This window comes from Erinaceus europaeus, chromosome 16 (genome assembly GCF_950295315.1).
Source record: "Erinaceus europaeus chromosome 16, mEriEur2.1, whole genome shotgun sequence".
Lineage (NCBI taxonomy): Eukaryota > Metazoa > Chordata > Mammalia > Eulipotyphla > Erinaceidae > Erinaceus > Erinaceus europaeus.
The window spans coordinates 40074350-40099668 of NC_080177.1; the positions used below are offsets into that span (position 1 = coordinate 40074350).

General features: G+C 45.0%; 1 protein-coding gene across 4 annotated transcripts in view; it reads right to left on the bottom strand.

Moving 5' to 3' along the window:
• Positions 1 to 9868: 9868 nt before the first annotated feature.
• The window catches only part of SAMD4A (sterile alpha motif domain containing 4A), a 307746-nt gene continuing 292295 nt past the window's right edge, over positions 9869 to 25319 (bottom strand). For all 4 annotated transcript variants that reach the window (XM_007527373.3, XM_007527372.3, XM_060174936.1 and 1 more), the window contains 2 exons: positions 16596 to 16679; positions 9869 to 12740 (listed from right to left, as the gene is read on the bottom strand). In XM_007527373.3, the coding sequence (XP_007527435.1) occupies positions 12712 to 12740; positions 16596 to 16679 (113 nt within the window). In that variant the 3' untranslated portion in view covers positions 9869 to 12711. The remainder of the gene's footprint in view (positions 12741 to 16595; positions 16680 to 25319) is intronic.

Below are 25319 nucleotides of genomic sequence, written 5' to 3' on the forward strand. Positions count from 1 at the left end.
AAAGTAGGGCACAGCGGGTTAAGAGCACATGGTGCGAAGTGCAAGGAAGGGTGTAAGGATCCTGGTTCCAGCCCCCAGGTCCTCACCTTCAGGGGGTCGCTTCACAAGTGGTGAAGCAGGTCTGCAGGTGTCTATTTCTCCCCCCCTGTCTTTTTCTCCTCTCTCCATTTCTTTTTGTCCTATCAAAAACAGTAGCATTAAGAATAATAACAAGGGCAACAAAAATGGGAAAAAAAAAGGCCTCCAGGAGCAGTGGATTTGTAAAGCCCCAGCAATAACCCTGGAGGAAAAATAAATAAATAAAAAAGGAAAGAGTATATACTGATGCATGACTTGCTCTTGTGTACAAAAAAGGGAAAGTATATCAGTGTTTGCATAAAATATTTTAGTGAGTACACCAGAAACCAGCAGGGAATATCTTAGGGGGAGAGGGACTGAAATGTGTGACAGGAGAGACTTTTCACTTATACCTTTTCTTTTAATTTATTCCTTTTTGTTGCCCTTGTTCTTTTATTGTAGTTATTGTTGTTATTGATGTCATTATTGGATAGGACAGAGAGAAATGGAGAGAGGAGGGGAAGACAGAGAGGGGGAGAGAAAGATAAACACCTGCAGACCTGCTTCACCGCCTGTGAAGCGACTCCCCTGCAGGTGGGGAGATGGGGGCTCAAACTGGGATCCTTATGCCGGTCCTTTTGCTTTGTGCCACCTGTGCTTAACCTGATGCGCTACTGCCAAACTCCACCTTTTCTTTTTTTTTTAACCTCTATTTATTTATTGGGTAGAGACAGTCAGAAATCGAGAGGGAAGAGCGTGATAGAGAGGGAGAAAGGCAGAAAGACCCCTGCAACACTGCTCCACTACTCACAAAGCTTTTGCCTTGCAAGTGGGGAGCAGGGACTCGAGCCTGAGTTCTTGCACATTCACTTACACTCTTTTATCTTACAAAACACTAAAAAGTCTGATCAGATTGTTCATAGTAAAGACTGAGCTACTGTCTTTAGGGTGCGGCCCACATTTATGGAACCATTTATGACTCTGCTGCTGCCTCTATCCCTCCTTATTCCAAAACCCAGGATTCCCCATTCTTTGCATTTGGAATTCCAGTTGTCCTGTATTTATCTGTTTCAGTTTCTCACACTCACATGCTTTCTTGACCCCAAATCTGAAATACCTGAGACTTCCTCTTTTGATGTTACTCCTTTTTCCCTTTCTTTCTCCCTCCTTTCTTTCTCCCTCCTTTCTTTCTTTCTTTCTTTCTTTCTTTCTTTCTTTCTTTCTTTCTTTCTTTCTTTCTTCCTTCCTTCCTTCCTTTCTTTCTTTCCTTCTTCCTTTCTTTCTTCCATTTTCCCTTTTGTTGCCCTTGTATTTTATTGTTGTTGTAGTTATTATTGTTGTTATTGATGTCGTCATTGATAGATAGGACATAGATAAATGGAGAGCAGAGGGGAAGACAGAGAGGGGGAGAGAAAGATAGATACCTACAGACCTGCTTCACCACTTGTGAAGCAACTCCCCGGTAAGCTGGGGAGCCAGGGTCTTGAACCGGGATCCCCATGTGCGCTTAACCCCCTGCGCTACCGCCTGACTCCCGCTCCTTTTTTTTTTTCTATGAGGCCTGAGTGATGGCTCTGCCTGAAGCATGTTTTCCCAAGGAACCTAAGGACCAGGATAGAGCCCTGTCCATTGGCTTCCTCTGGGTTTCTTGCATTCTGTCCTGCCTGGGAGAAGGGTAGCAGTCTTTAGTTTCCTGCCCGCCCCCTAGTGGTCGCCCAGAGCCTTGGTTTCATCATTCAGGTTAAAGACCTGAATGGAAGCTGCCTCATTGACTCTGGACTTCACCTACCATTTCTGGAAGGAGCTTGGTGTTTGTGCAAGGTAACCTATCCCTGAACAACTGACTGGTCATCACCCAGGCTTCAGGACACCTTGTTGTGTGAAGAGATCACCCTGAAGCTCCTTGTCTTTTTGTTTGCTTGTTTTTGGCGGGGTGGAGATGAGTGGGCTATGATTACTTTAGAAACTTGAGTAAATAAATGACGTTAGGGTTTTCATATTTTTTGTATTTCTTTTGTCATCACCAGGCTTCAGTTTTCCAGGATAGCTATACTTTTCAGAAAGAAAATAAAAAAGAAAAAAAAAGAAAGGAAGAAAGAAAGAATGAAAGAAAGGAAGGAAGGAAGAAAGAAAGAAAGACACTACAGCACTGGTACTTTCTCCAGTGTGGTGGAGGGCAGACTTGAACCTGAGTGACACACATGGAAAAGCAGGCTTTCTCCTAGGTAAGTTATCTTGCTGGCCCCAAGTGATCTTTGTTTTAGGAGACCAAAGCAAAAGAGGTTAATAGTAAAGAAATCTTGGATCAAGTGGTGGCACACTTAGTTGAGCACACGTTACCATGAACAAGGACCCAGTTTCAAGCCCCCAGTCCTTACCTGCAGGGGAAAGCTTCACAAGTGGTGAAACAGTGTTGCAGGTGTCTCTCTCCCCTTCTCTATCTCCCCCTTCCTTCTTGATTTCTCTCTACCCAATAAATCAGTAAATAATAAAACAGCACAGGGGTGGGAGGAGGCACTAGGGTCTGTGACCTTCACCATGGGACTGGATATGCACGTTTGATCAAGGGAGCATTTTACACCCCAGCCACCCCCCCATTTGCTATCTCTGTACCTATTCAGTCTTGGATGAGTAAAATGCAAGATATTATTCAACATTCTGCCTCTTGCTAAGGGTCATGATGGATCAATATGCAAAAAGACCTAAGTACATGTCCTGGAAATTCATGTCTAACAGTTTCCCGGTGTCTAGATCTGTGGTAAATGCAAGAGAAGGCAAAATTGTGAGACTATCAGACAGATTCAATTAAAAATACTTATTTATTGGATAGAGACAGAGAAAAATCAAGAGGGGGGGAGGAGATAAGAGGAGACACTTGCAAATCTGTTTCAGCACTTGAGAAGCTTCCCCCTCTATAGGTGGGGATTAGGGGATTGAACCCAGGACCTTGTGCATGGTAGCATGTGCACCCAGTCCCCCAGATTATTTTTTTTAAAGGATTTGATAGGCTTTTCTGTCTATATACCAGAGTCTATTAGGCTTTTGTGGAAAACTGGAAATATCAAGGAGGTTGATTAGACAGGGCCACCCACAGCCAGGTTTACCTGGAGCCCCTTGGTGGTACAGAGTTCCAGCAGCTCTGGTGGGCTGTCTCACCCACTAAGGCTCTGGCTTTGTTCCTCCTGGTTTGGATTTATAAAACTGAAACCTCAAAAAGCCGTAGCACCCACTATTTTAAAACATGCACTCTGAGTCAAATGTAAATACAAAGCTGTCTTTTCATGCAGTATGAACTTTCAAAGGTTGGCTGCCAAGCTGTTTCTATGTTGAGTTTTTAAAAATTGCAGTAAAAATCATGTAAGAGTGAACAAGATTACATTTACTTATTGGACTGAGACAGAGGAAAGTCGAGAAAGGAAGAAGAGATACGAGAATGAGAGAGAGGGGGGGAGAGAAAGGAAGAAGAGATACGAGAATGAGAGAGAGAGAGAAAGAGGGAGAGAGAGAGAGAGAGAAAGAGGGAGAGAGAGAGAGATAGAGAGATGCAGACCTGCCTCACCACTTACATGAAGTTTCTCCCTCTGCAGGAGAGGATGGGGGGGCTTGAACCGAAGTCATTGCACATGGTAGTATGTACACCTGACCTGGCAGACAGCAGCTTTATGGGTTGATATTGCAGAGAAGTCCAGGTTTGTGAACCAAAGCCTCAAGGGCAAGTCTGTTGGAAAGGTCTAGAGAAAAATCCTTTTATCTAGAGGAACCACTTTATAGTCCCCTACTTGCCAGTCACCCACCTCTCCTACCTCATGTATCCCAAGTGTGTAGATAGACATCCCACACACAGCAGAGCCCCTTCCAGTTTCAGTCCACCTGGGCTAGAAGCTGAGAGTAGAGCTGTGAGAAGCAAATTTCAGGGGTGCTGTGGAAAATGTTAACACTTGATCCTTTTCCTCGGGGATCTTTCTCTCCCTTCCTTTCCAATGTGTCCCCTTTCTCAACTCTTTTGCTTTCAGTTCTTAGAAATGGCTAGTAAGGTCTGGGCAGTAGCTTGCCAGGTTGAGTGTACATACTACCATGTGCAATGATCTGAATTCAAGTCCCCTATTCTCACCTACAGAGGGTGAAGCAGGTCTGCAGGTCTCTCTCTCTCACTCCTGTATCTCTTCTTCCCCTTTCAACTTTCCTGTCTCTACCCAATAAGTAAATAAATATTAAAAAAAGAAAAGAAGGTTAGTGAACAAGGCCTTGACCATTATTGGGCTAATTTATTGCCATCCTCAGAAGGCTATTTCTTTGCTGTATTTCAGACATCTTTAGTCTAGCTGAAGGTCAAGGTTGGCATCAGGATTGCCAGATCCTCACCTGGAGCTCAATTTCCCCGCTCATCAGCCTGACTTCAAAGTCTAGGGAGTCAGAGCAAGTCACTTGATAACAATTTGACAGATTCTCTTATGTTTTATTAGATAGGACAGAAAGAAATTGAGATGGGAGAGGTAAAGAGATATTTGCAGACCTATTTCACTACTTGTGAAACCTGCCCCCCTGTAGGTAAGGAGTGGGGGCTAGAACCTGGATCCTTGCATATGGTGACATGTGTGCTCAACTGGGTGCACCACCGCCTAGTCCCATGAAGTCATCTTTTTTTTTTTTAATTATTCATTAGATAGAGATAGACAAGGAGAAATCGATAAGGAAGGAGGAAGGAAATAGAGAGGGAAGGAGATATTTGTAGCACTGCTTCACTGTTTGAGAAGCTTCCCCCCTGCAGGCAGGGACTGGAGGCTTGAACCCAGGTCCTTTTTCATGGTAATGTGTGTGCTCAGCTGTTCACTGTACCAGGACTGTAGTTTTTCTTCAATTTTTAAAATTTATTTTCTCTTTTGTTGCCCTTGTCTTTTTATTGTTGTTGTAGTTATTATTGTTGTTGTTATTGATGCCTTTGTTTTTAGTTAGGACAGAGAAATGAAGAGAGGAGGGGAAGACAGAGAGGGGGAGAGAAAGATAGACATCTGCAGACCTGCTTCACCGCCTGTGAAGGAACTCCCCTGCATGTGGGGAGCCGGGGGCTCTAACCAGGATCCTTACTCCGGTCCTTGTACTTTGTGCCACGTGAGCTTAACCTGCTACACTACCACCCAACTCCCGGTTTTCTTCAGTTTTTACTGTACAGTCAATCCTTGGCCATGGATGGATTCTGAAGTGTGTAAATCTGCTAAGGTGCTCAGCTCTCCCAGCCCCATAAAAAGTTGTCCTCTGCTGTATCTACAAGGTCTATAAGTCACAGGTTCTAAATCAGATGTCACTGTGGACTCACAGGTGTGCAGGTAGGACAGGCTGAGTATGAGGTACCTGATCTGATCATCTGAGGATTTTGGATGGGGGGAGAGGGAAAAGCTGTTTCAAGGGATGACTGTAGTTGATTTGGGGGGATATTCAGTATTAGACATGAAGCTTTGACTGCACAGGAGTCAGCACCTATATTCCTTAAGGATCCACTGTATTTGACAGAAAAATTGGGTCTTATGGTTTAGAAATAAAGTCACCAACTACACCCAGAATTCAGAGTTTGAGAAACACTAAGTGAACAAGAGCAGCCGAGAACTACTGCTGAGGATCCAGAGGTTGAAGTGTTGGTTGAAGGGAATGGTGGTTTTTCAAGCACTGTGATTTATGTACAGAAAATAGAAAGCAGCACTGCAGAAAACCATGACAAAGCTCTGAGATTGGTGCTGGTATGCACTGTGCTAACACTGTCTGCTGGGAGGGGAGAGGGACAAAATGCACATCATCACACTGTCTCTCTGGGTGGACTGGATCTCCCCTGACCACTCCACACCTTTCTAAATGGGAATTAGGATCTGGTTCTGGATGGATTGTTGTTTTTTTCCCTATCCCCAAACTATCCCCTCAACCACTGGGGACAATAGGTCTTAGACTGATGGGAAGTAAAGGACTGTTCAAAAGACCAAACCCAGATACTCTCACGTGAGTTTCGATTCTCCTCTTGGCATTGTGCTCTTGTTCTTTCTCATCAGTGTGGGTCTGTTCTGTATGCTGGATCAAGCCCATTTATAGCCTCTTCTGAGCTAGTATACTATTATTTTTTAAAAATTTATTTTTATTATTGGAAAAAGACAAATTGAAAGGGGAAAGGGAGATAGACACCTGCAGCCCTGCTTCACCATTCACCAGGGACTTGAACCTGGGTCCTTGTGCATTGTGAGTGCTTAACCCACTGCATGGCCCTACTGAGCTAGTATGCTATATAGATGTTAATCATCTCCCTTTAATAAAGGCAATTAACTGTCTTTTGGGGTGGGGTCCTAGAAACTGATGAGCAGCCTATTCTCCAGGATTAAAGTCTCTGTTACGAGGCCTCTCTGGTGAAGAGCCACTGCTTTGTTAATGCTGCCAACCAACTTTGTTGTATCAGGCATGGTGTTAGGCCCTTTACTCTTTCTTTTATATATATATGAGTTTTTAAATTTTTTTATTTACTTATTGGATAGAGACAGTCAGAAATTGAGAGGGAAGGGAGGGATAGAGAGAGTGAGAGACAGAGACACACCTGCAGCATTGCTTCACTACTTGTGAAGCTTTCCCCCTGCAGGTGGGGACTGGGGGCTCGAACCTGGGTCCTTGCGCACTGTAACATGTGCGATCAAGGAATCTAACTGTAGGGAGAATTCACCTAATGCCACCCACCTTGCAAGACACTCCATGTTTCCATGAGCCTATTTTTTTTTTTTTAATCTCCAGGGTTATTGCTGGGGCTCGGTGCCTGCACTTCATATCCACTGCTCCTGGAGGCCATTTTTCCTCTTTTGTTCCCCTTGTGTTTATCGTTGTGGCTGTTGGATAGGACAGAGAGAAATCTAGAGAGGAGGGGAAGACAGAGATGGGGAAAGATAGACGCCTGCAGATCTGCTTCACTGCTTGTGAAGCAATCCCTTGCAGGTGGGGAACCAAGGGCTTGAACCGGGATTCTTACGCTGGTCCTTGTGCCTTGTGCCATGTGTGCTTAACCCATTGCGCTACCTCCCGGCCCCCTCCATTTTTATTATTATGAGCCATTTTTATTGAACAGTTGGAACCTGGTGAGAAAGGAGTCACTGAGCGGGTTGTCACAATGTCACTTTGTAGTTGCCTCAGGGAACTCTTGAGCTTTTGGTAGCAATAATCTGTATCCCATGCTTTACTTTATCTTTTCCCTTATCATCATCATTTGGATTATCTGTGTGTGGGGTGTGGGGTGGGGTGGGTGAGAGGGTTTTGAAGATCCAGTGCACAATGGTGGAGGAAGAATTTTCTTGGTGGGAATGATACACAGACACCTATTATAGGGTGGACAAGAGACTTTAATCATGTGGCAATTGTCTTTTGAATCATTTCCCCAATAGAGAAAAAATAAAAAAAATAAAGCTAGTACTATTGTTAAGTTTTGAGTATCAAAGGTCTGAAAAAAAAAAAGCAAAAACAGTGACTTGGGAGTTGGTGTAATGGAAAAAATGTTGAACTTGCAAGCACGAGGTCATGAGTTTGATCACATGTGCCAGAGTGATGTTCTGGGTCTCCAACCCCCTTCCTCCAATTAATAAAAATCAGTCTTTCAAAAACAACCACATAGAGTTCAGAGAGGGTAAGTCACTAGCCCAACAGCCAAACTACTAGAGCCAGATTTTATGCCTAGGTTAATCTCTCCAGTTATACCTAATTGACGTTTATAATTCATATATTGATTAGGCATCCCACTGAAACTCGAAGTATTAGGATGAAATTAAATCACAGTGCTTCAAGGATAATTTTCTTTATGCACTGGCTATGAGGTGTGAACTATGATTTTAAATGCATGAGAGCAGAGAGCAAGCTGTAAGCAGTATCACTTGCAAGGTTAGTCTGTACTTAGAAAAATGCCCCCAAGTCAGGTGACATTATTTAATGGCTACTCTGGGGCATAGCTCAAACCGTAGACATTTAAACCCTTCCCTCCCCCCTCCTTTTTTTGTTTAAAAAAAAAAAGTGACTCAGTTGAAGACATAACTGGCATGGAATGGTCAGGTGGGAATAGCTTACAGAGATATGTTATTTTATTTTTCTTGCTGGTTTATTTTTAAGATTCAACTCATGTCTTCTAATCAGATCACATTGGCACAAAAGAAAAAACAGACACACACCAGTGTTACAAAACCTTGTATTAATCATTTCCCTTCACTTTCAATATAACGTTGATATGAAATATAGCCATGATTCTTAGTTACATGGGAGGAAATGAGTAATAAATACATCGTAGCAAGTTTAAACCACAAGGGTGTTTCACTGGTAACAACATTTGAAAACTGTACACTTGCAAAGAACAGCATCTTCAAACATTAGTATATCTGTGTATCAGTAAAGCTTTTACATGTAACAAACATGCTATTTCCATATATGACAAAATTTAAAAAATATGCATTGCTTGGCAACATGAACTAGGCAAAAATAGTTCTTTGTTCACTAACTTTATACAGGGAAACAGGACAAAAGGCATGCATGTACAATAGGGATGCCTGCATGGGGCATGCAACGAAAGAAAGCCTTTTAAAAGTCAGCTTACATTAGGCATAAATACACGAGGGTTATATATTAATAAGGGAGGAAGTCTTCTGTTTGACATTATTAACATTCCTGTTTTCTTCCTATTCCTCCCAGAGGAATACACATTCACCTTTAAGTAAAGATAAAGGAATAACAAAACAAACAAAAATAATCCCAACTCATTTTTTTCAAACATCTGATGACATATTAAAAAACAAAAAGCAACATTAGTGTTATCACAGCCCCATGTGCAAATTATCCTTCTGAAGGGCCTCATAACAGGCATACCCAGAGTGCCTTGGTCAAACCACTTTCCTGTACCCAAGCTGGAGACAGCAGCTGCAGACGCCTCCGCGGGGTCCAGGAAGCTCAAGCCTGCTTCTCCTCTCCTCTCTGCCCTTCTGGTTGCAAGCCTATGCATTCAGCCCAGCTCAGCGCCCCAGTCCAAGCTCTGGGAGAAAAAGGCAGTGCTAGCAAGGGGAATGCACATCTGCTAACCTTGCACCGGCAGTAGCTACAAGAAGTGCAAAGGAACACCAGGCTCCCATTCTGTAAAAGGCAGCCAATGACACCTCAAAGGAAAACCTAATTTTCCTCAGTGTCTCTTCAAATGAATGGGAGAGAGGGCACCCAATCAGCTCCTATCCTGAGTTCGCACAATCAAATCAATCCTCAGAATTTGAGAGTTCGGTGCAAACAGCGCCCCCTACAGGCAGACCAAGCAGCGTCTCTATGTTGTTTGCTGACCATAGTTTAAAAGTGAAACTTAAAAGCATGTGGAGAAACACACACACACCCACCCACACACATACACACATGCACGCACACACGCACGCACACATATCAGCAGCAATGTTTCATTTATTGAACACAGTTCCTGTGTGTCTTCTTACTGTTTCTGGAAAGAAACCACTATGAATAAAAAGCACCAATAAAACAGCATACATGATAATATTGTAGGACGCAGCTGTCCCTGGGACAGCGTGAAGATGCCAGATACACACTGCATAAATCAGAACGAGGGGGACAACATGTAGTGAAATAGATTTTACTCTGAGATTTTCAATGTGTACTATTTACTTGATATAAAACAGTTGCATTTGTGGGGGGAAGGGGTCAATGGGTGAATACAAAAAAAGGCACTGCCGCTTTATTACCTAAATATCTGACTTCACAGCCTTATGCATGCAACTGTTTCTTTTATAAATTTTTTTTTTTGCTTTAGGATTTTTTTACCTTTAAATTGAGCTGTATACCTGCAGTCAACACAGGACTCAAAACAAGGTGGGGAGGGAGGGAACAGGCTCCTAAAAAAAACTGAAACACTAATAGCAAAACAAAACTAAGTAGGTAAAACTATACAGTCGATGAAAAATAAGCTTTTCCTTTTTTTTTTCCTTACAAAAGAATTATGTTGTTATTAATAACAGACTTTATCATGGTTACCAGCCATAGCAAGTTAATAACATATCCAAAATAATATCTCTAATAATCAGATAACCACTGTTTCTATAGTCAGTGAAGGAATAAATAGAAAGTCCGATTTGCAAATACTTTAAGGTTTTCCTTTTGAAGGATTCATGCTAGTGTGATTGCGTTCACAATCTGTTTTCTGAACAATCCAGGTCTCTATGGACATACATGTTTTGCAGCAGATCTGAACACTTTCACTATAATACCTTTTTAATACCATTGTTTTTCCTCTTCTCTTTATTAACTTCCTTAGCATCCAAAAAAAACAAAAAAACAAAAAAAAAACTTCCACAAGCCCTCTGGTCTTACCTTTAGCCTTCAACATTTGTGATCTTTTTTCTTGCCTTCTATGTGACTATCCATCTCAAGCCCCCACCCCCCACCCCCAACTAAGACGGGGTTTGTTTAGGAAAAACGGTGTGTGAGAGACAGTAATGGCACTTGGTTAAAAAGCAATGACTAAGAATGCTGCCTCTTTCTGCCTGTTAGATTTGCATTTTTAGGAGAATTTTTTTTTTTTTTTAGTACAACACATCAGATTCTGCTTTAAGTCTTTGCTGAAAGTTCCCTACCGGTTATTAAGATCTTCCCATTTCCTCCCACCTTAGAAGGACCTTCAGTGCTTTGTTACAATATTCAAGGCTGAGTTGAACTTGTATTTTTAATTTCGAAAGTTGTTTGGATTGTATTAAGGATTTTAAGATCTATATTTACTCATTAACTTTTCTTTGTTAAATTGCCATAAGCAAGTGCTGTAGTTTTTCATGGTCTGAGCTCTCTAATTTTGTCTCTGACTTTGCTTTAAAAAAAAAAAAAAGGCAGCAGACTCATCTGTGTAATAAACAGGCCTCATGCACCCCACCCCAGATCATGCCTCTGGCTGAGCATTCATACTATCATTTACACAACCCAATTTTCCAGTGCAGAGCACAATTCCTCTTTGATTTCCTCGAATACCCTCCACTGCACCAAATTCTGAAACAGTCTTTCTTGCCCTTAAGAAATAGAGCTATCACTTTGTGGTAGCATAGTTTGTTAATCTCTCATAATGTAATGAATGGTTTTACTTCCCTTCTGTGTGGATGGCTAAATCACAGCAAATCCCTGTGGATAGAACCATTGTTTCCGTCAGGAGCTTGACTTTTCCCACATTTTCTATCACCACCCCCCATCATCTCCCCACGCACTCTTCCTGTCACTTGCTAATCCACCTTTTCTACCAGGTTGCTGGGCCTGCTCTCCTCTCCCTCAGCACAGGACCAGCCAAGGGCATGTGGCCCCAGGCTCAGGTGCCTGCAAGTAGCCTCCCTCCCCTGCCACCATAAGCAGTGTTTGGAGCTCATCATCTGGGCATTAAGGCCTCTTGCAAGAGACTTGGTGTGGTGGGGGACTGGGGGGACCACGTTTGACATGGTCTTTTCCAGTGGAACCTGTACCCACCTGTGTGCATGTGGTGCCAGGGAGGATGAAAGTCCATGGTGGTGAGGGGAGGAGGAGAGATCTCTGGGCAGGAAGCAAATCAAGCTTAGAAAGGGGCAGCAGGATTGGTTACAAATCTCTAGGTGGCCCACAAGCCAATCCATAACTGATCGTGTAGTGCCACTGTCCTGTGCTGCTCAGTGCTCTGAGGGCTCCTGCCACATCCTCCTGTTTCAGATCCACTTACACATCCCTCCCACCCATGGGCACAGATGGATGGCCCAGCTCCATGTGACAGCATTCATCTTCCCAAGAAGCAGAGCTTGAGAGCCATTTTTAAATGACAACCCTGCTGTAATTATAAAAACGTGGGGGGTAAGGGATGAATTTATATTACCAAATCTTTAAAAAAAAATAGTAGGAAGTGAAAGTTCAATCCCAAGCCCTCTACACATTATGTACCCTTTAAAATTATTATGTAAACAATGCACAAATCAAAGTCTATCTGAAATTTTGTTGGAGGGGATTTCTCCCTTCTTGTCCCACATGGCCCTCTCCTGGGCTGGATTTCCAGCAAGGGCCTCAGGGGGAATTCACTCAGGGTTTGAGACCGAGAAGGGCGAGCCGCCATCTTGTTTTGGTCTCTGGGAGCCAAGATGTCCTGCTAGGCCTCGACAGTGGGGGCAGGTTCTCTGAAAGGGCACCCAGGGCTGCTGAGTCTGTCTTCCTCTTGCACCATTCTTCTCACTTTCATGGTGGAGCTTGCCCTTTCCTTTTTTTTCTTTTCTTTTCTCTTCTCTTTTTTCTTTTCTTTTCTTTTCTTTCCTTCCTTCCTTCCTTCCTTCCTTCCTTCCTTTCTTTTTTTTTTTTTTTCTTCCCTTTTCATCCAGGAAACCTGCATTCCCTCAGTTCTCTCCTGGCCTTTATGTTTCCTTAGAGATCCCCTTCCCCACTCCCAAACACTAAGCCATCTTATGACAGAAACAAATGACAGAATAACCAATCCCAGGTCTACTGATATGTTTACAAGGACGACCTACGCTCTCACAAAATCAAAATGGGAGAGGGACCAGGGGGAAACTAGGCTGCAAAGGATCTTGGAGGATTCTGTGCAACCCTGAAGATGGTTGACACTGGACCCGCAGCAGTCGATTTCACGGCCAGCGCAGTCACTCTCATCTTCAGCTTCTAGATTGTGGAGGTGCGGTCAACCCCGTCTGGGAGAGAAAGTGCAACACAGTTTTATTCATGCTCATCTACTCCAACCCTCATTCACTCACCCATTCATACCCCCTCAACACCTGGCAAATATCTGTTGTGGTCAGGAGCTATACTGAGTCTAGAAACCAATCTCCACCCACTAGGTCCGCACACATGTGTAAATAAGGAAGACATGCTAGTGACAGCTTGTACAATGGAGTATGTGCCAGGTTCAGCAGGAACACAAAGGTAATTTTTTAAAGTCACTCTTGGAATTTAAGGGCAGTTTCACAGAAATAGAAAACAAGTTTTGTCAATGGTACTGGCAGGAAAAGGACGAATTCAGAGACGAAGGGGCTTGGAGAATACTACATGAAGGCCAGGGAAGAATGCAGGATGTCTGCTTGGTTTTGCTCAGCATACAAGACCTGGTCTAAGGCTCAATGTCATAAGTCTATTCTATCAGTCATCAAATGTGAGAAAGGAGCAAGAGAGTCTTCCAGGGTAAGTGATGAGGAGAACACTGCGTCCACTGAGGGGTTTCCTGGTTTCTCCTACGGGTAGTGTCAGGCTGGTGTCTCACAGGCAAAGACTTGGAGGGGAAAAGCTTCAGTTGAGATTTTTTATCGAGATTACAGTAGGTGCACATCAATTGCAGGAACTGTGCTGGGTTGCTGGTTTTGTGAGTTTCCCCTATGGTAACATTCTGTAAAACTACAGTATATAATACTACCACCAAGACACTGATATCAACACAATCTACCAGTCTTATTTAGATTTCCCCAGTTGTGTGTGTGTGTGTGTGTGTATGTGTGTGTGCGTGTGCATGTGTATGTGTGTGTGTATAAAACTCTATATGATTTCTGTAGAGATTTTCAAGGAAACAAATGGCCCCAGAGTGCCTGTTGTCAGAACATCAATCCTAGGGGCTCACAGATGGGGGTCTAACTAGGAGTGTTGTATGTGAATGCACACACATGGTGGTGCTTATTGGCCCATTCATCTCCATAAAATGACCCCTTTTTACTCATGGAAATGGGGTGTTCAAAATCTAGAAATCTCAGCAAACCCAACCCTCAGTCATGTTTTCGAAGAATTCCAACCCCATGCTTATTCTTCCTGGGGGAGTTTTCATCTGCAGGGAAATGACTGATTGGTAAATCTGTAATTCCCAAGACGGCGTGAAGAGAGAAGCTGAAGAGGGAGAGCAAAGGCTCTAGGTGAAGCATGGACTGGGGAATACGAGAGAATGGGTCATGTGTGCATTTGAATTTATGATAGTATTCACTTTGGATTTCATTGTAGAGAGGAGCCCTGCTTTTATAGTCCCAGGTGCCCCTGTCCACATAGTCCTTTGCAGGAGGAAGCTAATAGCCAGACTGGTCATTGAGTTTTCCTGAGCACCTGAGGCCACTAGTCAGGAGCAAGGCCAGAAGAGCTAGATGAAGGTGTTAAGACTCACAAATCAAAATGGTAGATGCTCCCCACTTGCAGGACTCCCTCATGGATTCTATTGGCAGGGTTTGGGGGATGGAAAAGAGGAGATGGAAAGGGAAGGCCAAAGAAAAAGGTGGCTTAGACTGGCACCTGGAGGGCAAATTTTAGTGGAGGAGACAGAGAGCAGAGATGTGAGTGTGAAAGGAGCAGCCATCCTGGGATGTGGTGTCCAGGCTCTGGAGCATCCTCTCCCTGTTGAATACCTTTCTGTCCCTAGTGAGGTCATCTTCCCTTGCACCTGGAAGGGGTCACTCAGCAGAGCTATTATAGTGTGTGTGTGGGGGGGGGGGTACACCTCACTGTGTCCCCACTGGGCCACCCTGAACTTAATTTGTATTCTCTGTTTGAGGAAGCAGTTTGTGTGACTTCGCACTAGAGAGGATTATTGAAGGGGGTGGTATGGGGAACCAGCAATAAAAAGGCTTATGAGCTTAACAAAATGAGAACACTAGGAAAAAAAGAAAAACCTTATCAGTTCAGAGAGATTTTCTGTAAAAAACAGAAGAACTGGCTAAAAATACAAAGTTTTATTAATGGAAAACTCCCCTTAATAAGGAGCACTTGGCACTCTTGCTGCTAATGGTGATGACGCCAGTACTTAACTGTTTGATAAGAGCATCCAACATGCCAGTGAGCTACAGTAAGTCCTGGGGGAGAACAGGCCTTGCTGAATCTCAAAAGTGGAGACAGGGTTCCCCAGCCAGGCACAGTGGGTGGTGTTCTGGGTGGTGGAGCCACATGTTGGGCTGAACTTGTTCTGATGACATGGAGATTCAGAAGACCCGGAGACTGGAGCCTGGCAGGGTAGGGGTGGGAGGCTGGGCTTCTCTCCAGTGCCAGAGCTCAGGCAGATCTGGGAACTCACACATCAACAGCTACTCCACAAAAGCCCCCAGTTAGGACCCTATTTAATATTTTAATGAAGATATAATTTGTTTACAGTGATTCACAGAGTTGTGCAACCACCACTAGTTTCTGTAATTCCAGAATATTTTCTTCATACTGGAAAGAAATGAGGTACCCTTAGCAGTCTTCCTCCTAGGGGAGTGACTGTGAACTGGGCCTGGCTTCTCTCACTGAGTGTCATGTTTTCAAGGGGCACTCATTTTTCTCTACACATACTCCTGAGTTGACAGGTCTTTGGGGTGTTTTCTTTTTAGGAGCTATCAGTATACTGGCCCAATCTCTTCAGTTAGCTGGAGAGGTCCCAAAGATGGACCAATGATGCTGTGAAGCTTCTAGAATCTGAACACCAAGGCAAAAAAGAGGGTTTGCAAATGGAGTTTCCCTAGAACCTGAGGGAGCTTTTGGGAAGAGTAGTGTCCTCGCACTATCTGGCTGACAGCCCTTGGAAGGACTCCCTTCTGTATAAGCAGGAGCCTTCTCTACCCTGTGGAGAGTCTCATACAGACAAGGCCTGGCACTTTGCCCTCTGCTGTGCTCTTTCCAGCGCATCTATGTCTTGAGTTTGGCTCTAGGACAAAATTGTGTTTGTAAAGTCCCAAATCTAGAAGTCCCTGGTCAGAACAGCTCTCCCAAGCAGTTGTTGGGGGCAGCCTTTCTTCCCATAGCTGTCAAGCAGCACACACTTTAGTCTGAGGCCCGCAGCCATCTCTTGGGTGGGTGAGCAGGTCAGGCTGGGAGGGTTATGGGGAAGGGGTCACAGGAGGACTCTCCATTTCTGAGGCTCAGAGTCTCCCAGAGACTGACAGGAAGGGCGCATGTCTCCCCTCTGTCTGTTGAACAGTCTCATGACAGATGGAGTCCTAGTAGGAAGACTCCTGCTGGGTACCAGGAGGGTACTGAGGCCTCCTAGGGGTTTCAGCCCAAACAGCTGGCGGGGAGACCCAGCTGCTTCTGGGAGCTCATCCCAGGTCCTTGCCCTGCACTTCACAAGCAAAGTCAACTAGACACATCCCTGTCACTGCAATCAATGGCCACCCCAGCCTGCTAGGGCTCCAGGCATTGTGGAAGCCACTTGGAATGGGGAGAGAGAACAAGCAGGGATTCTGTTGTTTCAAAAATTCTATTTTTGGAGCAATTTGGGACATGCTTGGAAAGATTGGGGGATTTGGTGCTGAGACAGAATTCAGTGCTGGGTGCTATTCTAAAAGCCATGGCTTGTGTTCCTGAGTCTTCCAGCTCCTGGCAGGAGGCTGGGACAGCTGTCTCCAGGCCCACATCCCCTCTTAGATTAGGACCTCAGAGTACCTTTGGGTGAGGTGGTTTGATGATGGTCCAACAGCACCTAGAGGCCACTTTCTCACCCTGCCTCCCCATTCTTGGGTCCCACCACCCCTTTGCTATTGCCAGTGTAGACAGCAGGCAGCTGGCATGTTTGCTAGGGGTGCAGTGACATGAGGGAAGACACTTACCTCCCAGGGCATGCTCGGTCATACTGAGGCACAGAGACTCAAGTCTGTTGTTGATGTCAGGTTCAGTTACAGGAAGCTGGAATTCTGCAGGGGACAAAGGGTTGTGTTGGTGATAAGAGTCCAACAATGAGGAGAAAGAGTACATGGTGCCCTTATGGTCACAGCTGCATTATTTACAATAGCCAAAGAGTGGAAGCAGCCTAAATGCCCATCGACAGATGACTGGCTAAAGAAATTATGGGATATATACTCTATGGAATACTATTCTGCAATCAAAAATATGGTTTTGTGTCTTTCAGGACAAAATGGATGGAACTGGAGGTGATTATGCTTAGTGAAATAGTAAAGAGATGAAAGACAACTACTGGGTGGTTTCACTCATATGTGGAAGTTAGGGAACTGAAACACATGAACTTGCAAAAACAAATAAAACAGAAGCAAGAAAACTTGTTTCTGAGACTTTGTGAGTCTTAGAAACCATGATGGTGGTTACCTTTGGGAGGTGTTGGTTGTGGGTATGGTGTGGAAATATACCTTGTAATCTTACATTTTTTTAACTCACTATTAATCACAAACAAAAAAAAAATGGCTTGACAAAAAGCAAGAGCACAGTGCCATCTGGCCCCACATGCCAGGTCAGGGATTGAAAGGAGGGTTCTGGGAGGACTCAGATAGTCATGGACAACACAAAGAGCAAGTCATACTCAGGTCCAATTGGCCTCTGAGGTCTGCTGAGAGTTCATATGAACAGGGGGTGGCTAAAAGAAATCTGGTGACTGAAAATAGTTTGTCATGGACAGTCTGCCCATCCTTTGCTCCTAACCCCCCACAGCTGCCCATCAGAGCAAAAGCCAAGCCCTGCTGCCAGGTTTATGCCCCTGTATAACTTATCCCTGCCTTAATGCCACCCCAGGCCTTTTTTTAATGCCAGGCCTTTACACTGCCATTTCTTTGATCCAATTGCAGGGCCCAGCATATCACTATATCGCCCTCACCCCTCAATATCTCTGTCTCATGTGAAAGGATCTTCTGTTGAGTGCATGTAAACAGAAGTTTCTCTCCAGTCTCCCATTCTTCTGCCTTATTTTTTCCTAGTCATCAATGCCTGATGCATTAATTTTTAAAAATATTTTTAAAGAAATATTTTATTCATTCATTATTGGACAGAGACAGAGAGAAATTGAGGTGGGGGGGAGATAGCTAGGGAGAGAGACAGAAAGATACCTGCAGCCCTTCTTCACCATTCATGAAGCTTTCCCCCTGCAAGTGGGGACCAGGGGCTTGAACCTGGGTCCTTGCACTCTGTCATGTGCTTAACCAGGTGCACCACTGCCTGGCCCCTCCTGATGCATTCCTTTAAAAAAATTATTACCAGAACACGAGTCAGCTGTGGCTTATGTTGGTGCTGAGGATTGAACCCAACCTTTGGAGCCTCAGGCATGGAAGTCTTTTTGCATAGCCATTGTGGTATCTTCCCAGCCCACCACCTTATATATTCTGCACACCATATTTACCAGCTGCCTCCCTTGGTTGAAGGGTTGCTTCTCTGGATCAGAACCTGGCTCTGCTCCCTGTGCTTAGAACCAGGCCTGAGGAATTTCTGCTTCAGTAGGAGAAGCAGGAAAATGATGGAGTATGGAGCTATGCATCTCCTCAGAGCTCCAGATTGAGCCAGGTGACCCTCATTCTGAAGTGGGGCTCAGTGAGGTTAAGGGACTTGATAAGGTTAACCAGCCAAACAGGAAGCTGGGACAGGAACCCACATGGGCATGACTCTAGAGCTGGAGGTCACCTGCGTGCCACAGTGACCACACAGGTGGCTGCCGGCACCCTCATCCACCAAGCACCTGAAAGGGCTGAGATGCTCACCCTATAGGTGAGTGTCCGGGTGGTGATTCCCAATACCCAAGACAATAGTGTGTGCCTTTTAAACACCAAGCCCCAGTTCTCTCAACCATCTGGAGCATCCCTGTCTCCCTAGGCTCCAGCCATGCCCCTCCAAGCAGGCTGCCCTCAGGATGCTCCCTGCCTCGAATTCTGCACAAAGTTCTTGACTAAGTGGAAAGCATCTTGCAGATGGTAACGAGGTTTCACATAATTCTGACTCTCCCGTAACATCCCCACCATGTGTATACTTTCATCTATGAAGTGATGAAGACAGAGTGAGAAGTAGAGGGGCAACATGACAGATATGAACTGTGAAATCGTGTGTGTGTGTGTGTGTGTGTAGAGAGAGAGACAGACACAGAGAGACACAGAGAGGCAACCCCTTGTGGAATGGCAGCAGTGAGGTGTGCTCTGATAGCCTGGGGAGTCTCAGCTTTGCCACTGCCCTTAGGTATGACCCTGGGAAGCTGCTTTCTTCTGAGACTTAGCCCTTGTCCTATTCCTCTTTTTTTAAAAAAAATATTTATTTATTCCCATTTGTTGCCCTTGTTTTATTGTTGTAGTTATTACTGTTGTTACTGATGTCATTGTTGTTGGATAGGACAGAGAGAAATGGAGAGGGGAGGGGAAGATAGAGACGGGGAGAGAAAGATAGACACCTGCAGACCTGCTTCACTGCCTGTGAAACGACTCCCCTGCAGGTGGGGAGCTGGGGGCTTGAACTGGGATCCTTACGCCAGTCCTTGTGCTTTGTGCCACCTGCGCTTAACCCGCTGCGCTATCACCCGACTCCCCCTAATCCTCTTTTTTTAAAAATACTTTATTGAGAGTATGATGGTGATGGTTTACCATACAGTTGTTGGCTTATAGATGCAACACAGGAAAAATGTACAGCATGGGAAAACATAAGATGAAATTTGGACTAGGTGGCAGTGTATTGTATCAAAGCTGAGCTCCTCTATGTAAAGTAGGGGCAGGATCCTGGGGCCCAAACTTCAAGCTATTCCTAGACTCTTAGCAATTTCTACCAGGGAGCAGCTGGGGTCTAGAGAGGGTGCAACTGACAAAGCAAAATAGAAGTGAAGTTGATTTGGTGGGAAAGGACGTTAAAATAACTGGTTAACCCAAAGACTGTTTTCCTTGATGAGGTACACATTCCTTGCCACCTGTGTCCCCCATTTCCAGCTAATTCAGAGGGAGGTGTCATTTCCATTCTTTAAGATCTCAAAGAGAAATGTGGCCAAATAGACCATAAGAATAAATTGCCAGGGAGCAGGTCTCTCTGACAGATTCCAGTGTCAATAAGTCTGAAAGGTAACTGTACCAACTCCTGATTTGGACAGGAGGGCAGGGAGCTTGTGGGTGGGTGGGTGGGGACTAAGGAGAATGGAAGGGGTTCCTTTACTCCTATCCACTAGTTGCTCTCAGAGCAAGGTCAGGGCAATTAGACAACCCAGAAGGATTTCAGTATTTCCACCCATTCATGTGAAAATCAGATGCATGCAAAAATTAGCAGCCTCCAGTGTGTGAAATCTAGAAAAACAGAAACACCACTTTATAGTCAGTTAGCAAATACATCCCCCCAAAAAAGAAAAAGAAAAACCAACATAAAACCTCAGCAATTATAGCCATCCATATGCTCATTGTAAAATTTAGTTTACTCTCCAACACTCCCCTTTCAACAAACACTGTGGGGAGATTGGGATAAATAAAGATGCTCGACATTTGGAGAGAAGAAGTGTCTCAGTTGCAGGATTCCTTGCCAACACGCAGCAAAATGCTTCTTCCCAAGTCCAAGATGGCTCGTTCCAGAAAGGGGGCTGAGAAAAGCAGGGCTCTCCACCACCACAGGCTCGCCAAGCCTCAGTAGCTGCTCTTTTAGCTTGAAAGGCATTGTGATTGCTTCTGGCCCTTTGGTTCTGCCCTTCGAGGTGCTGGGGAGTCAGGTGTGTGTGGGGGGTGTCCTCCACTCCTCCCAAAGTAACTTGGAGAAATTTTAAGTCTTGGGAGAAACTGATATATTCACAGAGTTTCCTAATAGTGTGACTTTTTAATTGTGTATTTGATAAAAACAGACTGGCAGCACTTCCCCATAAGTCCAAGTGCATGCGTGCGTGCGTGCGTGCGTGCGTGCGTGCGTGTGTGTGTGTGTGTGTGAAGATAGCTTCCTTCATGGGCTAGAAGCCCTCAGCCACATTCAACCCATTGGACTGAGTGCTCAGGAGAACCACCAGGCCAACTCCTGGTGGGCTCAGGACATTACTAGACCAGGTGGACCTGGGTTGAATCTTCAAAGGAGACAGAAAGGAAAGGTTCTCTGAGTTGTCTTCTCTGCTGTTGCCACAGTAGGTATGTGTCTACAGCCCTGATAACACCTCACCACTGGATTGGTCTGGTATTGAGTGAGGAGCCCTAGCCTTGGGCTGACCAAGGGCTTTTTATTATTTATTGTTACTTTAAAAAAATTATTTATTCCCTTTTGTTGCCCTTGTTTTATTGTTGTAGTTATTATTGTTGTTGTTATTGATGTCATCGTTGTTGGATAGGACAGAGAGAAATGGAGAGGAGGGAAAGACAGGGGGGGGAGAGAATAATAGACACCTGCAGACCTGCTTCACCACCTGTGAAGCGACTCCCCTGCAGGTGGGAAGCTGGGGGCTTGAACCAGGATCCTTATGCCGGTCCTTACGTTTTGTGCCACCTGTGCTTAACCCACTGTGCTACCGCCCGACTCCCTATTGTTACTTTTTAAGAAGCATTTTTTTTTTTTTGCTACAACGGTTATCACTAGGGCTTACTTAGTGCCTGCACCATGAATCCACTGCTCCTAGTGTTCATTTTTCCCATTTTATTTTATTTTATTTTATTATAATGGAGACAGAGATAAATAGGGAGGGGGTGGGAGAGGGAAAGGACCCCTGCAAAAGTGCTTCACTGCTCATGAAGCTTCCCCACTGCAGGTGGGGACTGGGGCTCGAAGCTGGCTACTTGCACATGGTACACAATGGTAACCTGTTCACTTTACAGGTTATACCAACGCCTCCCCCCTCCCCATCACCCACCCCCTCCAGTGATTTTTAATTGTGTCTTTTCAGAAGTCCTCTAGCTACAGGGGCCAGCATTCTTACCAGGGTCAACATGATTGTGAAGAGTAGTTGCCTGTCCCTAGTGACGTGTTGCTGTAAGGGGCCTGGTGGAAGCCCCACATAACTTTTCTTGCAGAAACCCCTGCTGAGTCCTTCATCTATGTTATCTAATGTGCAAATTATTTGTGTGTGTGTGTGTGTGTGTGTATCCAGGACCACATGCATGTTTGATTTTACTGCTCATTCAGATAGAGACAGTGTACCACTGAAGCTCCCTCTGGTGCCACGGAACCTCCCATGTGGTACCAGGACTCAAAGCTGGGCTTTGCACTTGGCAGGGAATGAGCACTACCCAGAGAGTGATCTCCCCAACCCTGCTAAGGTACAGTTCTGTGGCTCTCACCAAGGCACTGCAGTTGCAGCAGGAAAATCGTTAGCACTCCATTCTACCAATGACAGCTATTCTGCCACTGAGGCCACTCTGCTGAATAACTAGACAGCTTTTGGGTCTAATTAAGTGAGAAGTGGGGGCTGTTCTTGAAAAGGGGGGGTGGTTAGGAAGGGACAGAAAACAGAGGGACCCAGATCATTACACAATGGGAAGTAAGGGAAGTAAGACAAAGGGAAGATAGGGAGTGAGCAGAGTGGTAACAAAGGGAAAAAGGAAGTAAGTGCCAACAGGGGAGTGGGGAAGAGGGGGCGGGCAGGTAGGCTGACAGCCAGAGGGCTGACCAAGGCTGATGGCAGAGAGATGTGGGTCTTGCTGCACCTGAACCTGCTCTGGAAAGGGCAGCTTTTCTCTTACATGTCCCTAACCTTCATTAGGGGAGAGCTGAGGGATTCCTTTGGAACCCACACTTTAATAAAAATTAGTCTTTTTTTCTCTTCCTTCCTTTTTTTTTTTTTTGGTTACTTCTTGTTATCTCTGGGGCTTCATTGTTCTGGGCTGACTTTTCCAGATAGAAACAGGAAGGGAGGGGAAAGAAAGATATCACTTCAGTGAAGTGGGAACTGGGTTCGAACCTGGTTCTCACACATAGCAAAGCAGCACACTATCCAAGACAACTATTTTGCCAGCTGTTTATTTATTTAGCTGTCAGAATGATTGCTGGAGCTTAGCACCCACATCACTCCACCATACCTGATTGCCTTTTTTTTTTTTTTTTAAGTTTTGCATAGAGACAGAATTGAGAGGGAAGGAAGAGATAGAGACACCTGCAGATCTGCTTCACTACTCGTGAAGCTTCCCTCCTGTAGGTGGGGACCAAGGACTTGAACCTTGGTCCTTTCTTACGATAACATCATGTATGCTCAACCAGGTGTGCCACTGCCCAGACCTAGCAATTTTTTTTTTTAAAGTCAGAGCGGAGAGACGCCTGCAGCATGGCTCTACCACTCAGGAAGCCTGAGGGTGGTGATTGGGGGCTTAAACCATGATGGCACTTTCCCTTCCCTTAGTTTTTGCTTTTAATGTGTGTGTGTATGTGGGGGGCATTTTATATTTTGAGAGAGAGAGAGAGCAGTATTCAGCCATTTAATGTTGTGGGGTGAACCACAGAGCCTTATACAAGCAAGGCATGTGCTCAGCTGCCCCCACTCTACCCTCCCCCACTTAAAGGCAGTTTTCTGGAAGGAATCTGAAATTCACTCACACTAAGGAAGAATCAAATGATAACAGCTTCTAGCATTATGCTTCCAGGTACACAACATTTGTACCCAGAATAATTCCAGCCATAAAGAGGTGCCCAGGGGAGGTTTACTTTGAAGAACAGAGAGATTGCACCAGGAAGTGTTGCCATGGAAGGTACTAGATCCAGCTGAATCCCAAGAACGGCTAAGCCTGGGTGAGCCAGCAGGAACAGATCTGCTTCCAAGACAAGGGGCTGGGGGCCAGGCAGTGGTGCAACTGGTTAAGCACACTTATCACCATGTGCCAGGACCCATTTTGGAGCCCCTGTTCCTCACCTGCAGAGGAAATGCTTCCTGGATGGTGAACTGGTCTGCAGTTGTCTGTTTTTCTCTCTCCCGCTCTATTTATCCCCTCCCCTTTCTCTGTCATGTCAAATAAAATAGAGGTGGGGGGGGAGTCTGCTGAGAGTGGGGGATTCATAGCACTGAGCCCTAGTGATAACCCTGGTGGCAACAACTAAATAATTAAATAGACAAGGGACTAAGCAGCCTCCAAAACAGTTTTGTAGTTGGAAAGACACCTTCCTTGCCACTTGGAGCATCCTAACCATTCTGACCACATCCCACACTTGTTTAGACTTAAAGTCATGTGACTTTCTTGGTGAGTGTATCAGACCTTATCTCCTCTCTCATCCCCTTATTCTGGGGAACCAGCCTGCTGTCCTTTACCCATTCCAGGGAGAGGCCACCATCACCCAGTGTCTCTCCAGGCTTGCCCTGGAAAATATCTAAAATCCATGAGAATTAAGTGAAAAGTCACCCCTGACATGGTCTCCAAGGACCCCAGATTCTGTATTTGTATGAGGGGAGTGTTTTTGCAGATCTGAGTGAGGTGACTCATCAATCAATACACAACATGAAAGTGGGCTTACCACCCCCCGTCCCTGCCCCCCATCTTTATTCTTTGGAGACAAGAAGACTTCCATCCTCTTTTTTTTGACCTCCAGGGTTATTTCTGGGCTCAGTGCCTGCACTATGAATCCACTGCTCCTGGAGGCCATTTCCCCCCCCCCCCTTTGTTGCCCTTGTTACTGTAGGTTGTGGTTATTATTGTTGTTGTTGATGTCGTTCATTGTTGGATAGGACAGAGAGAAAACAAGAGAGGAGGGGAAGACAGAGACGGGGAGAGAAAGACAGACACCTGCAGACATTCTTCACTGCCCGTGAAGCGACTCCTCTACAGGTGGGGAGCCGGGGGCTGGAACTGGGATCCCCATGCTGGTCCTTGCGCTTTGTGCCATGTGAGCTTAAGCCACTGCACTACCGCCTGATCCCGACTTCCATCCTCTTAATGGGGCTACTATTAAATTTACAGAATAACTGAAGTTTATTTAGGATACACTATAGTCTTCAAGATTCAACTATATGACTTAGAGGGTGGGTGGTGGCTTACCTAATAGAGCACACACATTACATTACCACGGGAGAGGACCCAGGTCCTCACCTGAAATGGGGAAGCTTCATGAATGATAAAGCAGTGCTGTAGGGGTCTCCTCTCTCTGTTTTTCTTCCTCCCTCTATGTCTGTCTCTATCTCTCTCTCACAATCTCTATAAAAAATAAAATTAAATGTTTCTGGGAATGGTGGTGTCTACTAGACACTAGAACCCTATGAATAACCCTGGTGGGGAAAAAAAAGGTCTAGAGTTAGGGAGATAGTACAATGGTTATGCAAAAAGATTTTCATGCATGAGGCTCCAAAGTCCCAGGTTCAATGCCCATCACCATCATGAGCCTGAGCTGAGCAGGCTCTGGTCTCTGTCTCTGCTCTGGTCTCTGTCTGTCACTTTTTCATTAAAATAAAAAATAAAATATATTTTTAAAGAATATTTGACCATGTGCTTTAAATAAATGCTCTGAAGACAGCTCATGGCTGGGAGGCAACAACCACGCTGTGCTGTGACACAGTTTTCTGAGTATTTAATTTCAGGTTGGTCACCCATGTACAATGTACCTTCATATGGGACTGCTTTAGCAGTTGAGAGAGGCTGGCTGTGGGGAATTAACTTCTGGGGGGGAGGAGGAGGGAGGCAGGAAGAGTTTCTACAGTGACTCGAGGGCCC